At 57.9% G+C, this 12500-nt stretch overlaps 1 protein-coding gene across 4 annotated transcripts; it reads right to left on the bottom strand.

The window, feature by feature from the left end:
• Window positions 1–533: 533 nt before the first annotated feature.
• STMN4 (stathmin 4) lies at window positions 534–12208 on the bottom strand. 4 transcript variants are annotated; one of them, XM_038133825.1, is made up of 6 exons: window positions 7304–7395; window positions 6320–6376; window positions 4928–5023; window positions 3376–3581; window positions 3056–3247; window positions 534–1992 (listed from the first exon to the last, which is right to left on the bottom strand). In XM_038133825.1, exons 1-6 carry the CDS (start codon window positions 7392–7394, stop codon window positions 1933–1935), a joined length of 702 nt encoding a protein of 233 aa, XP_037989753.1. In that variant the 5' UTR covers window position 7395; the 3' UTR covers window positions 534–1932. The 4 variants fall into 4 exon arrangements, 3 of the variants coding, with proteins under 3 accessions (XP_037989753.1, XP_037989754.1, XP_037989755.1); XM_038133826.1 differs by lacking the exon at window positions 534–1992 and adding an exon at window positions 2002–2433 and having other exon boundaries at window positions 7304–7876; XM_038133827.1 differs by lacking the exons at window positions 534–1992; window positions 7304–7395 and adding exons at window positions 2004–2433; window positions 12106–12208.
• Between the last annotated feature and the right edge of the window lie 292 nt (window positions 12209–12500).

The following is a 12500-nucleotide window of genomic DNA, read 5'->3' on the forward strand; positions in this document are numbered from 1 at the left end:
CCTGAGATATTCCCAGGATCAGTGAGCATCCTGGGATCCGGGATCTCCTTATCCTGGGTCAGAGAGGATTGGATCAGGAGGAACGGACACTTTGGACCCTCTGGAATGCTGCTCCCAAATTTTGGTCCCATTTTTGGGTGGAACAAAGATGGGAGAGGAACCTTCCCATTGCTTCCTCCTTGGAGCCGGGGCAGGAATTCCCGGGATTTCCTCCTGGCCCTGAGGAACGGATGGTTTTTTGCCTGTTCCATGGATATTCCATGGATGGATGATCCAACCTCATCCAGCTCTTTCCCAGGTTCCTCCCCTCCCAGCACATGGTTGGAGCTGGGATCCAACTCCCCGCTCCAGGTCTGGCACGGGAAAACTTCATGGAATGAGTTTGGAACTCCCAAATCTTCCAATCCCACCAGCTTTTTCGGGAATGAGGGGAAAACAGCCCGGCCTCCCACCCTAATTCCCTCCTTTCCTCCTTCTCCCGACTACGGAATGCCCCAATCCCAAAAAAAACCACACGGGAAGCGCCGCAGGGATCATGGAAACCAAAGGAAAGGCCAAGGCAGTTTTATTTACATCCGTTGTGTACAAAAAAAAGGACAGCTCGTGCCACAATCCGTCCCCAATCCCATTTTTTCCCCCTTTCCCAGGATTCTCCCCGGGGCTCCGGGATCAGGGTGGGCAACTCCTGGCACCGGGAAAGAGCCGCGACTCCCTCCGGACCCGGATCGGAGCTCGGAATGTCTTATCCAGACATAGCGGAGACCCAAACCCTTCGTTCACATCCGGGTTGGAATTCTGGGGGGTGCCGCAGCACTGGGAACGCTTCCAGCTGGCAGCTGGGAATGCAGGGAATTCCCACTTTCCCCCCCCCCGGAAAATCCCAATCTTCCTTCTCCCCGCCCTTCCTGGAGGCAAAGATTCCCCAGGAATGGCATGGCAGCTCCCAAAAAAGCATCTCCTGGGATATTGGGAGGGTTTTCCACCGTCCCTGGTGTCACCAGGAGGTGCCACCGCTGTCCCCAAGGGGTTCCCACGGATATTTCTCCCTGCTCTCCGCAGGGCTCCATCCCACCTCCACCTTTTTTCCCGAATTTTCCCTCATTCCCTTCCATCGCGGTCTCTGCGGCCCCGCCCTGGCTTCTCCTGCTGCTCCATCTCCGGGAGCTGATGGTTTTCCAGCCGGAAAGGGAGATTTCACCCAAGAATTCCCACCGGGATTGTTTTTTGGGCGGTTCTTACAAAAAAAAAAGCTTCTTTGGGAATTCATGGGGCTCTCCAATGCCACCCCTGGGAAGGATCATGGGCGCCTCCAACAGCTGGGAATAAACCTCTGGAGCAAGGGAATTTCACTCCCCTGACCACCCCCAACGGTGGTGGTGGGCAAAAAAAACTTCTCCCCCTTCCCAAAACGGTGCTGGCAGGGCAAAAAAAATGCCAGATCCGGGAAAAGATCCCAAATCCAGGCGGCAACGAGGGAGGGAGGGACACCAAGAGATGCCACAGCCCACGGATGGGATGGGATGGGATTGGATGGAGAAGACTCCGGAGGGATTCCCGCCCGCCCCGCCTGCCCAGCACCAAATTAAAGTCACACACGACGCACATTTCCCACAATTCCCTCCCCACCCTCTCCGTATTCCCGGGATTTCTCCCGGGGATCACCTCCTCAGCCCTCGGCTGTCCCCTCCGGACCTGGCTGACGGGCGGGACCCATCCGTGGGTGGGCATCCCAAAATCCCGCCCTCATCCCTTCCCTCCCCACCCTCCCCGGAACGACGACGACGACGACTCCGATGGCTTCACCCCCTCGACTCGCCACATCCACGAACAAAGAAAGCAGAGGAACGTCCACCATTTTCCCACACCATTCCGACCTGGAGCTGCGGAAGCCTCCGGCACCTCCCCGGAGCTGTCAGTCCAAGCAGAGCCTCTTTACCTGGAGGCTTCTTCCTTGAGCTCCTTGTTTTTCCTCACTTCTTCCGCGTGTTTGTCCTGTGGGATCGGGAAGGAGGAGGGGGAGGAGGGAGGAGGAGGAGGAGGAGGAGGAGGGGAGGGGAACACGCGTTAGCCGGGTTCCAGGATTCCGGGATCCCCACGGACAGCGGCTCCAGAGGGGTTGAAGGCACGAGGTTCATCCCGAGGGACGCCACGGATGGGTCACCAGCGTCCTCTCCTCCCCTGGGGTCACTTTAAGGGCTGCTGGTGGCACTTGGGGACACTTTGTCCTCGCCCTCTGGCTACGAGGGAGACGTCAACCGTCCCAGGAAGCCCCATGGAGCTGGGATTAGCTGGGATTTTCCGGCATTATCTGGCGCTCTCCGCCTCTGCCCCAACGGAGGCGTTCGGAGAAGGGCACTGGGCCGGCTCCGGATGTTTTGGAGGGAGCTGGAGGTGGTGAGGGTGGGATTTTCCGTGCGGAGGTTGGGAACAGACCTGATTCGGGAGAGAGAAGAGGGCTGGAAGGGTGGGAATGGCTCCCAGCACGGAGCCGGGGAGCTGCCGGATCCGTGGGAAGGGACATGGGGAAGATCCGCCAGCCCGGAGGTGGGAAAAGTGCAAGGGGAGCGGCAGGGATGCGGCTGGGATGGAATTCCCAGAGAAGCTGTGGCTGCCTCTGGATCTCTGGAAGTGTCCAAGGGAAGGCTGGACGGGGCTTGGAGCAACCTGGGATAGTCCAAGGAGAGGTTGGACAGGGCTTGGAGCAACCTGGGATAGTGGAAGGTGCCAGGGGTGGAACTGGATGATCCTAAAGGTCCCTCCCAACCCAACCATCCCGGGATTCTAGGATTCCTGGGATTCTGAGCCCCATCTTGGTGGGACACGGGAAAAGGACGGGCTTTGCTTGTCCATGGACAAGATCCAGATCCCAACTCTCCGACCTCTCCCAAGCCTACGGATCCGCCCAGGCAGGACCCCCCCGGTCCCAGTGGGACGCTGAGCTTGGGTGGGAAGGGAAGCGGGGACCCCCCCCCCCCACCTTTGGTGGTGCCACCCCAAGAGCCACCAGTATCCCGAATATTCCAAACTCATCCCAAGCCCTTTTCCAGGCGCCCACCTTCTCCTGGAGGCGCTCCAGCATGGCCGCCAGGTGGGCCTCGCGGTTCTCCTTGTTGGACTCCATCTTCTGCGCCAGCTTCTCCTTGGCCATCTTGATGAAGTTGTTGTTCTCCTCGATGGCCTTCTGGATCACTTCCCGCTCGTGTTCCCGCTTTTCCGCCAGGTGCTTCAGCAGCTCCGCCTCCTGGTACTGGGGGACACCACGGGGACATTCCCGGGATAAAGCCACCTCGTCCCAACCCAAAAACGGGGAGGGAATTCCCGACAGGGAACGCCGAACCCCAAAAATGGGGCGGGTGGGGGGGGGGATTCACCCACCTTTCTCCTCTCCTCCGCCGCTTCCAGCTTCTTCTGGATCTCCTCCAGGGAAGGGTCGCGGCGGCGGGGCAGGGAGGCGTTGAATTCCGGAATTCCGTCGAAGGAGGGAGGCTTCAGGATGACCTCGAAGGATTGGCCCGAGGTGCGTTTGTTGAGCTCGATCACTTCCATGTCGGAGATGACGCACCAGGTCAGATCCACCGTGTCTGGGTGAGGGAAAAGGGCGTGGAATGAGCGCCGGGAATTCCCATTCCCGGATTTCTGCACCTGTGGAAGCCGATTCCGCCTTTCCTGGTACCCGTGAGTTTCATCCAGATTTAGCCCAAATGCATCCCTGGGGTTAAGGGATGTGGGGTAGAAATTCCAGGATTCCCGTGGATGGGGCTGAGCTGGGAATATTTTGGAGAGCTGAGGCTTGGGAATGTTCCCGTCTCTCCATCTCTCCCTGCTTTGGGAAGTGGGAATGGGATCATGATCCCTTTTCCAGTGTAGATCCCCCTCGGGCTGGGAATCCTTTTCCATGGCCTCCGGACATGGATCGGGATGAAAACTACGGAGCCCACACTCCGGGGAAGAGGGAATGAGGAGCTCCCAGAGCTCCTCTGGATCCCAACCCATCCATGGGGTCGGGTTGGGAGTATTTGGGAGAGCTGAGGGTTGGGAATGTTCCTGTCTCTCCATCTCTCCCTGCTTTGGGAATTGGGAATGGGACCATGATCCCTTTTCCAGTGTAGATCCCCCTAGGGCTGGGAATCCTTTTCCATGGCCTCCAGACATGGATCGGGACGAAAAATACGGAGCCCACACTCCCGGGAAGAGGGAATGAGGAGCTCCCAGAGCTCCTCTGGATCCCAACCCATCCATGGGGTCGGGTTGGGAATATTTGGGAGAGCTGAGGGTTGGGAATGTTCCTGTCTCTCCATCAATCCCTGCTTTGGGAATTGGGAATGGGAAGATGATCCCATTCCCTGGATAACCTGGAGGAGCCCCCCAAGGCTCTTCCATGGCCTCTGCACATGGATTGGGATGAATCACCTGGAGCTGAAAAATACGGATACGGGATAAAAGGATAAAGGGCTCCCAGAGCTCCTCTGGATCCCAACCAATCCATGGGGTCGCGTTGGGAATATTTCGGAGAGCTGAGGGTTGGGAATGTTCCTGTCTCTCCATCTCTCCCTGCTTTGGGAAGTGGGAATGGGATCATGATCCCTTTTCCAGTGTAGATCCCCCTAGGGCTGGGAATCCTTTTCCACAGCCGAGAGACGTGGATCGGGATGAAAAATACGGAGCCCACACTCCCGGGAAGAGGGAATGAGGAGCTCCCAGAGCTCCTCTGGATCCCAACCCATCCAGGGGGTTGAATTGGGAATATCTGGGAGAGCTGAGGGGGCTGGGTCTGCCCAAACCCCTCCAGATCCCAACCCAGGCTTGTGCTGAATTCCCAGGAAATTCCGGAGCTGCCGCGCTCAGTTCAAGGGTGACCCCGCTCACGCCGAGGAGTCGAATCCCCCCAGAGATCCCGGAATTCCCGGGGTTGGGAAGGGGGTCCCACCTTCGTAGGCGTAGGTCGTCTTGTTGAGGGGATCCGACAGGAAACAGGAGCAGAAGAGGGAGACGAGGGGCAGCTCCTTCATCTTCTCCTTGTAGGCTGGGAAGAGACGCCGGGATCGGGATCAGAGGGGATCCGTGGGCCAGGGAAGGGGTTGGCATGGGGGGAAAATGGGATGGAGGGAATTCCAAGTGGGATCAGAGGGATGGAAGGGCTCCCTGGGCCAGGGAAAGGGTTGGGATGGAGGGAAAGGGGATGGGGGCTTTTCCAAGGGCCAGGGAAGGGGTGGGATCAGGATCAGAGGGGTTTGGGAACTTCCATGTGCCAGGAAAAGTTTGGGATTGGGGTCAGAGGGATGAGGGGGCTGCCACATATCAGGAAAGGTTTGGGATTGGGGTCAGAGGGATGAGGGGGCTCCCTGGGCCAGGAAAGGCCTGGGATTGGGATCAGAGGGGTGGGGAGGCTCCCTGGGCCAGGGAAAGGGTTGGGATGGAGGGAAAGGGGATGGGGGGTTTTCCAAGGGTCAGGGAAGGGGTGGGATCGGGATCAGAGGGGTTGGGGGACTTCCATGTGCCAGGAAAAGTTTGGGATTGGGGTCAGAGGGATGAGGGGGCTCCATGTACCAGGGAAAGGGTTGGGATGGTGGAAAAAGGGATGGAAGGAATTCCATGTGCCAGGAGAGGGGTGGGATTGGGATCAGAGGATTGGAGGGGCTCCATGTGACAGGGAAACAACGGGATTGGGATCAAAGGGGTGGAGGGGCTGCTACGTATCACGAAATGTTTGGGATCGGGATCAGAGGGATGAGGGGAATGCCACATCCCAGGGAAGGGATGGGATCGGGATCAGAGGGATTGGGAATTTCCACATCCCAGGGAAGGGATGGGATCAGGATCAGAGGGATTGGGAATTTCCACATCCCAGGGAAGGGATGGGATCAGGATCAGAGGGATGGGGAAATTCCAAATGTCACGGAAGGGGTGGGAAATTCCCAGTCAGAGGGATTGGGAATTTCCACATCCCAAGGAATGGATGGGATTGGGATCAGAGGGATTGGAGGGGCTCCATGTGCCGGGAAAGGGATTGGGATCAGAGGGATTGGGAATTTCCACATCCCAGGGAAGGGACTGGGATTGGGATCAGAGGGATTGGGAATTCCCACATCCCAGGGAAGGGATTTGGATCGGGATGGTGGCCAGCCCCAGATGTTCCAAGCGGGACGAGCTGAGGATCCAGACGTGCCAAGGGAAAACTCGGGAAGGACTCGGGATTGTCCCGGGCTGTCGATCCCTGTTTGTCACCACCGGGATGCCGGGAGCATTCCAGGGCCGGGATGAGAGCCCGGGATGGATTTGGGGTGCCATGGGGGGGTGGGGGGGTTTGGGGGCGGCGTACCAGCCAGAGTCATGGCGAGGAAATCCTTGGAATTCTGCAGGAAGAGCGATCCTGGGCCTGCGGAGGGAAGGAAGGGATCGGGTCAGTGGCGGGGTCCTGGGAACGGGATGATGGGAACTCACCGGGATGGAGGGATGGGATAACGGGATATGGGGATCATGGGATATAGGGATGATGGGATGGGATCATGGGGTGGGATGGGATGATTTGGGATGGGATGGGATGGGATAACGGGATATGGGGATAATGGTATGGGAACACACTGGAGTGATGGAATGAGATGGGATAATGGGATGGGATGGGATAATGGGATGGGATGGGATAACGGGATGGGATAATGGGATGGGATGGGATGGGATGGGATGGGATGGGATGGGATGGGATGGGATGGGATGATTAGGCATGATTTGGAATGGGATGATTTGGGATGGGATGGGATGGGATGGGATGGGATGGGATGGGATGGGATGGGATGGGATGGGATGGGATGGGATAGTGGGGTGGGATGGGATAATGGGATGGGATAACGGGGTGGGAATGCCCTGGGATAATGAGGTGGGATGAGATGATTTGGGATGGGAATGCACTGGGATAATGGGATGGGAAGGGATGATTTGGGATGGGATGGGATGGGACGGGATGGGATAATGGCATAGGAGGGGATGGGATAATGGGATGATTTGGGATGGGATGGGATGGGATGGGATAATGGGACAGGCACACACTGGAGTGATGGGATGGGATAATGGGATGGGATGATTTGGGATGGGATAATGGGACAGGCACACACTGGAGTGATGGGATGGGATAATGGGATGGGATGATTTGGGATGGGATAATGGCATAGGATGGGATGGGATAATGGGATGGTATGGGATGGAAAGGGATGGGATGGGATGGGATGATTTGGGATGGGATGGGATGATTTGGGATGGGATGGGATAATGGGATGGGATGGGATGGGATAATGGGACAGGAACACACCGGAGTGATGGGATGGGATGGGCACACACCGCGATGACGGACACATCCCGTGGGATGTTCCTGGCACACGCAGCCCTTCCCAGCTCCACATTCCCACGCCACACGTGTGAGGATGCACGCCGGGAGCCACACACGGACACACCTGGACACACCTGGACACACCTGGACCCCTCCCGAATTCCCTTCCAATTCCTTCTACTCGCATCCCGACTTTCCCAGTCCTCAGCCCCTCCCTTCCCGATGCTCCAGGATCCTCTCCCACATCCCAGTGGGATCGTTCCCGAGGTCTCCAGGGCCCCCACCCACCCCCAGGGCTTGAAATGGGAATTGGGAATCAGGAAAACTGGGATAATCCGGGCTGTTCCCCATTCCCAGGGTTTTTGGGTGTGGAAATGTGGAAACGCCCTTCCCAGCTGCACCGAAGCATGGAACGAGGTGGGATTTGGGGATTATTCCCAGATTTTGATCCCCAAATCCCTCCTGTAAAACACGGATCCTTAAATCCCTGCAGCTCCCGAGGGAATGACAATTCCAGGGCTGCGCCACGCCCCACCCATCCCGAGAAATCCCAGCCCCCAAATCCTGCTGGGATCTGCCCCGGGAATCCCAAAAATAACCCGGCTGCAGCTTCCAGAGGCTGCTGGGGGGGGAGAACAGGGAGAAAATCTGGGAATATCCAGCTGGGATCACCACCCACTTTTCCAGGTGGGGCTGGTGGGGCTCGGGTGGGGATGCTCCGATGGATTCCTGGATTCCGGTTATCCATGGATAACCCGGCTGGAAACGATTCCCTGCCTCCTGCCTCCCCGCTGCCGGCATTCCCGCCCCAAATCCGGCTTTTCCCTGGGATCTGCTGGCATTCCGTGCCCGCTCCCCAGACCTCACGTGGCGTTCCCACGGGATGAAACGTGGGGATCGCCCACCAGAGCCGGAATGGGTGGGAAATGGGATCCATCCCTATGGATACGGCTGGATGAGGGGGGAGTGGCCCAGCCCCGTTCCTGCCTGGATGAAGACGATTTTTCCAGGGGTTTGGAGGAGGGAATTCCTCCCCTGCCCCATTCCCAATGGGAGTGGGCCGTGGTAGGGGACCTGCGGCTGTCACCCCCAGAATCCCAGTGCGGATGGAATGATCCCCATCCCGACCAGGCGATCCCATTCCTGACCGGGCGATCCCATTCCTGACTGGGTGATCCCATTCCCAGAGAGGTGATCCCATTCCCAGCCACACCATCCCATTCCCAGACAGGCGATCCCATTCCTGACCAGGCGATCCCAATCCTGACCGGGCGATCCCATTCCCAGAGAGGTGATCCCATTCCCAGCCACACCATCCCATTCCCAGACAGGTGATCCCAATCCCAACAAGGCGATCCCATTCCCGACCAGGCGATCCCATTCCTGACCGGGCAATCCCATTCCCAGAGAGGTGATCTCATTCCCAGCCACACCATCCCATTCCCAGCCAGGCGATCCCATTCCTGACCAGGCGATCCCATTCCCAGAGAGGTGATCTCATTCCCGACCAGGCGATCCCATTCCTGACTAGGTGATCCCATTCCCAGAGAGGTGATCTCATTCCCAGCCAGGCGATCCCATTCCTGACCAGGCAATCCCATTCCCAGAGAGGTGATCTCATTCCCAGCCAGGCGATCCCATTCCTGACCAGGCGATCCCATTCCCAGAGAGGTGATCTCATTCCCAGCCACACCATCCCATTCCCAGCCAGGCGATCCCATTCCTGACCAGGCGATCCCATTCCCAGAGAAGTGATCTCATTCCCAGCCAGGCGATCCCATTCCTGACTGGGTGATCCCGTTCCTGGCCATGCCATCCTACTCCTGGCTGCACAATCCCATTTCCAGCCACTCAATCCCATTCCCAGCCACGCAATCCCATCCCTGACCACACGATCCCATTCCCGACCACGCGATCCCATTCCAAACCACACCAGCCTATTCCTGGCCACACCATCCCATTCCCAACCAGAAAATCCCATTCCAAACCACACAATCCCATTCCAAACCATGCAATCCTATCCCAAACCACACGATCCCATTCCCAACCAGAAAATCCCATTCCAAACCAGACAATCCTATTCCAAACCATACAATCCCATCCCTGACCACACGATCCCATTCCCAACCATGCAATCCCATTCCCAGCCAGGTGATCCCATTCCTGACCACTTGATCCCATTTCCAGCCACACAATCCCATTCCTGACCACACCATCCCATTCCCAACCATGCAATCCCATTCCAAACCACACAGTCCCATTCCTGACCCCTCAATCCCATTCCCAACCATGCAATTCCCTTCCAAACCATGTTGTCCCATTTCCAACCACACGATCCCATTCCCAACCATACAATCCCATTCCCAGCCACAAAATCCCATTCTCGACCTCACAATCCCATTCCCAACCATGCAATCCCATTCCAAACCATGCCATCCTATTCCTGACCACACAATCCCATTCCCAGTCACGTGATCCCATTCCAAACCATGCCATCCTATTCCCGACCTCACAATCCCATTCCCAACCACATGATCCCATTCCAAACCATGCCATCCCATTCCCAACTGCGTGATCCCATTCCAAACCATGCCATCCTATTCCCGACCTCACAATCCCATTCCAAACCATGCCATCCTATTCCCGACCTCACAATCCCATTCCCAGCCACGTGATCCTATTCCAAACCATGCCATCCCATTCCCAGCCGCGTGATCCCATTCCAAACCATGCCATCCCATTCCCGACCACGTGATCCCATTCCAAACCATGCCATCCTATTCCCGACCACGCAATCCCATTCCCGACCACACAACCCGATCCCTGCCCACACGATCCCATTCCCGACCACGCCATCCCATTCCCAGCCAGCCGCACACGGCAGGGTGAGGGATCCCGCGGGATCCACCCCCCGGCCGGGCTGCGACCCCTTTTCCCACCCTGAATTCCACGGGAAGGACCCTCCCATCTCCCATCTTTTTTTCCCTGGAAAAAAGCATCCAGCCATGGATGGAGGAACGGGAAGGGATTTTGGCGGGGGTGGGGGAAGGCGAGGGGAGTGCTCCCCATTCCCTGTCTGGAAAAATGGGAAGCTCCAGAAGGAGGAAAAATGGGATGGCAGCGCCTTCTTCTCCCTCCCTTCCTCCCTCCCCGTCCCTTTTTTCCATTTCCCTGGAATAAAAAAATTCCAGCGGCTGCTTCCACCGGCAGGAATTCCACATTTTGGGGGGGCTCTGGGTGGGGCCGGTGCAGCCCCCGAGGGGTCCCCGAGGACGCCCCGGGGCGGGGGGGGTGCAAAATCCCGGGAATGCTGAAGACGACCCTCCCAGGATAACAGGGTGAGGGTCTCCCAAAAATTTGGGGCGGGGGAGGGGATCCCAGGAATGTGGAGGGAGCGGGGTCCACCCCGGGAATTCGGGAATCCGAGGATGCTGGGAGAGGAAAAATCCAGGGATTTTGGGGGGTCTGGGTCCCCCTGAGGATGCTGAGGGGGGGCGAAATCCCAGGATTTTGGGGGGGTTTTGGTCCCCTGAGGATTCTGAGGGTGGAGAATCCCGAGATTTTGGGGGGTTTTTGATCCCCTGAGGAATTTGAGGGTTCAGAATCCTGGGATTCTGGGGGGCTTCGGGTGCCCCGAGGATTTCGAGGGGGCAGAATCCGGGGATTTTGGGGGATGCTGGAATGGGGGTCCCCAAGGACCCCCGGGAAAGCGGAGGGGTCCCCTACAGGATTCAGGGGGTGGGGGGATTCTGCGGATCCCCGGGAAATTCTGGGAATGCTGATGGGGGCAGAATCCCTCGGGAATTCTGGGGGTGCGGAGCCCCCGAGGACGCTGATCCTCCCCCCCCCAAACCCAAATTGGGGGCGGCAGCCGAGGATGAGGATGAGGATGAGGATGAGGATGAGGATGAGGATGAGGATGAGGATGAGGATGAGGACGGGGCGGAGCAGGGGGAAATCTCCAAAAGGATCGGGATGAGGAATTCTACACGGCTGGAAAACGCCCCGGGAAGAGCGGGACCAGCACCCCAAAAAGAGATGGGGGGACACCGGGGGGGACAAAATGGGGACCCCACCGCGACATCCAGACCAAAACCACCCCCCCAAAAAAACTGCCGTACCTCAACCCCCCTCCACCCCAAATCCATCCAAACCCCCCTGGCGTGCACGGAACCGGCCAAAATTCCCGAAAAAATTCCCAAAAATTCCAGGGGAGGCTGCCGGACTCACCCCACGTCGGGGGTCGCGCTGCTCCTCTCCCCAAATCCTTTATGCCCCCCCCAAAAAAAATGCCGTACATCAACACCCCCCCCCCGTCTCCAAATCCATCCAAACCCTCGTGGCGTGCACGGAACCGGCCAAAATTCCCCAAAAATTCCCAAAAAATTCCCAAAAATTCCAGGGGAGGCTGCCGGACTCACCCCACGGCGGGGGTCGCGCTGCTCCTCTCCCCAAATCCTTTATGCCCCCCCCCCCCCAAAAAAAAATCCCCAAATCCATCCAAACCCTCCTGGCGTGCACGGAACCGGCCGAAATTCCCCAAAAAATTCCCAAAAAATCCCAAAAAATTCCCAAAAATTCCAGGGGAGGCTGCCGGACTCACCCCACGGCGGGGGTCGCGCTGCTCCTCTCCCCAAATCCTTTATGCCCCCCCCCCCCCAAAAAAAAATCCCCAAATCCATCCAAACCCTCCTGGCGTGCACGGAACCGGCCAAAATTCCCCCAAAATTCCCAAAAAATCCCAAAAAATTCCCAAAAATTCCAGGGGAGGCTGCCGGACTCACCCCACGGCGGTGGTCGCGCTGCTCCTGGCGCTCTCCCGGCTCCTTTAACGCGGCTTTGGAACATCCCGGGCGGGGGGTCCCCAGAGCGCCCCCCCCATGACATCATCGCCCGGCTCTCTGATTGGTCGACAGCCCGTGCGAATGAGGGCCCCGCCCGGTGACGTCACAGCCCGCAGCTATTTTTGGGGTCGGAGCAGGGAAAAGGAGGAAAAAAAAAACCGGGATAAAAAGGGATGGATGGGAAAATTAAGGGATTTTTTTTTAAAAAAAGAGGGGGTTTTGGGGTGAAAAAAGGGGGTTTTGGGGATCCGGGGCAGGGAGGAGCTGGGGGGGACAAAGTGACAAAGGGACACGGAGGGGTTCGGGGCGTCGCAAGGGGGGGCGAAGCGTCCCCG

The sequence above is a fragment of the Motacilla alba genome, chromosome 3 (assembly GCF_015832195.1).
Source record: "Motacilla alba alba isolate MOTALB_02 chromosome 3, Motacilla_alba_V1.0_pri, whole genome shotgun sequence".
NCBI lineage: Eukaryota > Metazoa > Chordata > Aves > Passeriformes > Motacillidae > Motacilla > Motacilla alba.

Coding starts and splice junctions, on each gene's coding strand:
- STMN4 (XM_038133826.1), bottom strand. CDS start 7,508: ATGCGAGTAGAAGGAATTGGAAGGGAATTCGGGAGGGGTCCAGGTGTG. Junction 6,377..7,303: donor CATCCCATCCCATCACTCCG/GTGTGTTCCTGT, acceptor TTCCCTCCGCAG/GCCCAGGATCGCTCTTCCTG. Junction 2,434..3,055: donor TGGAGCGCCTCCAGGAGAAG/GTGGGCGCCTGG, acceptor CTCCCGAATCAG/GTCTGTTCCCAACCTCCGCA.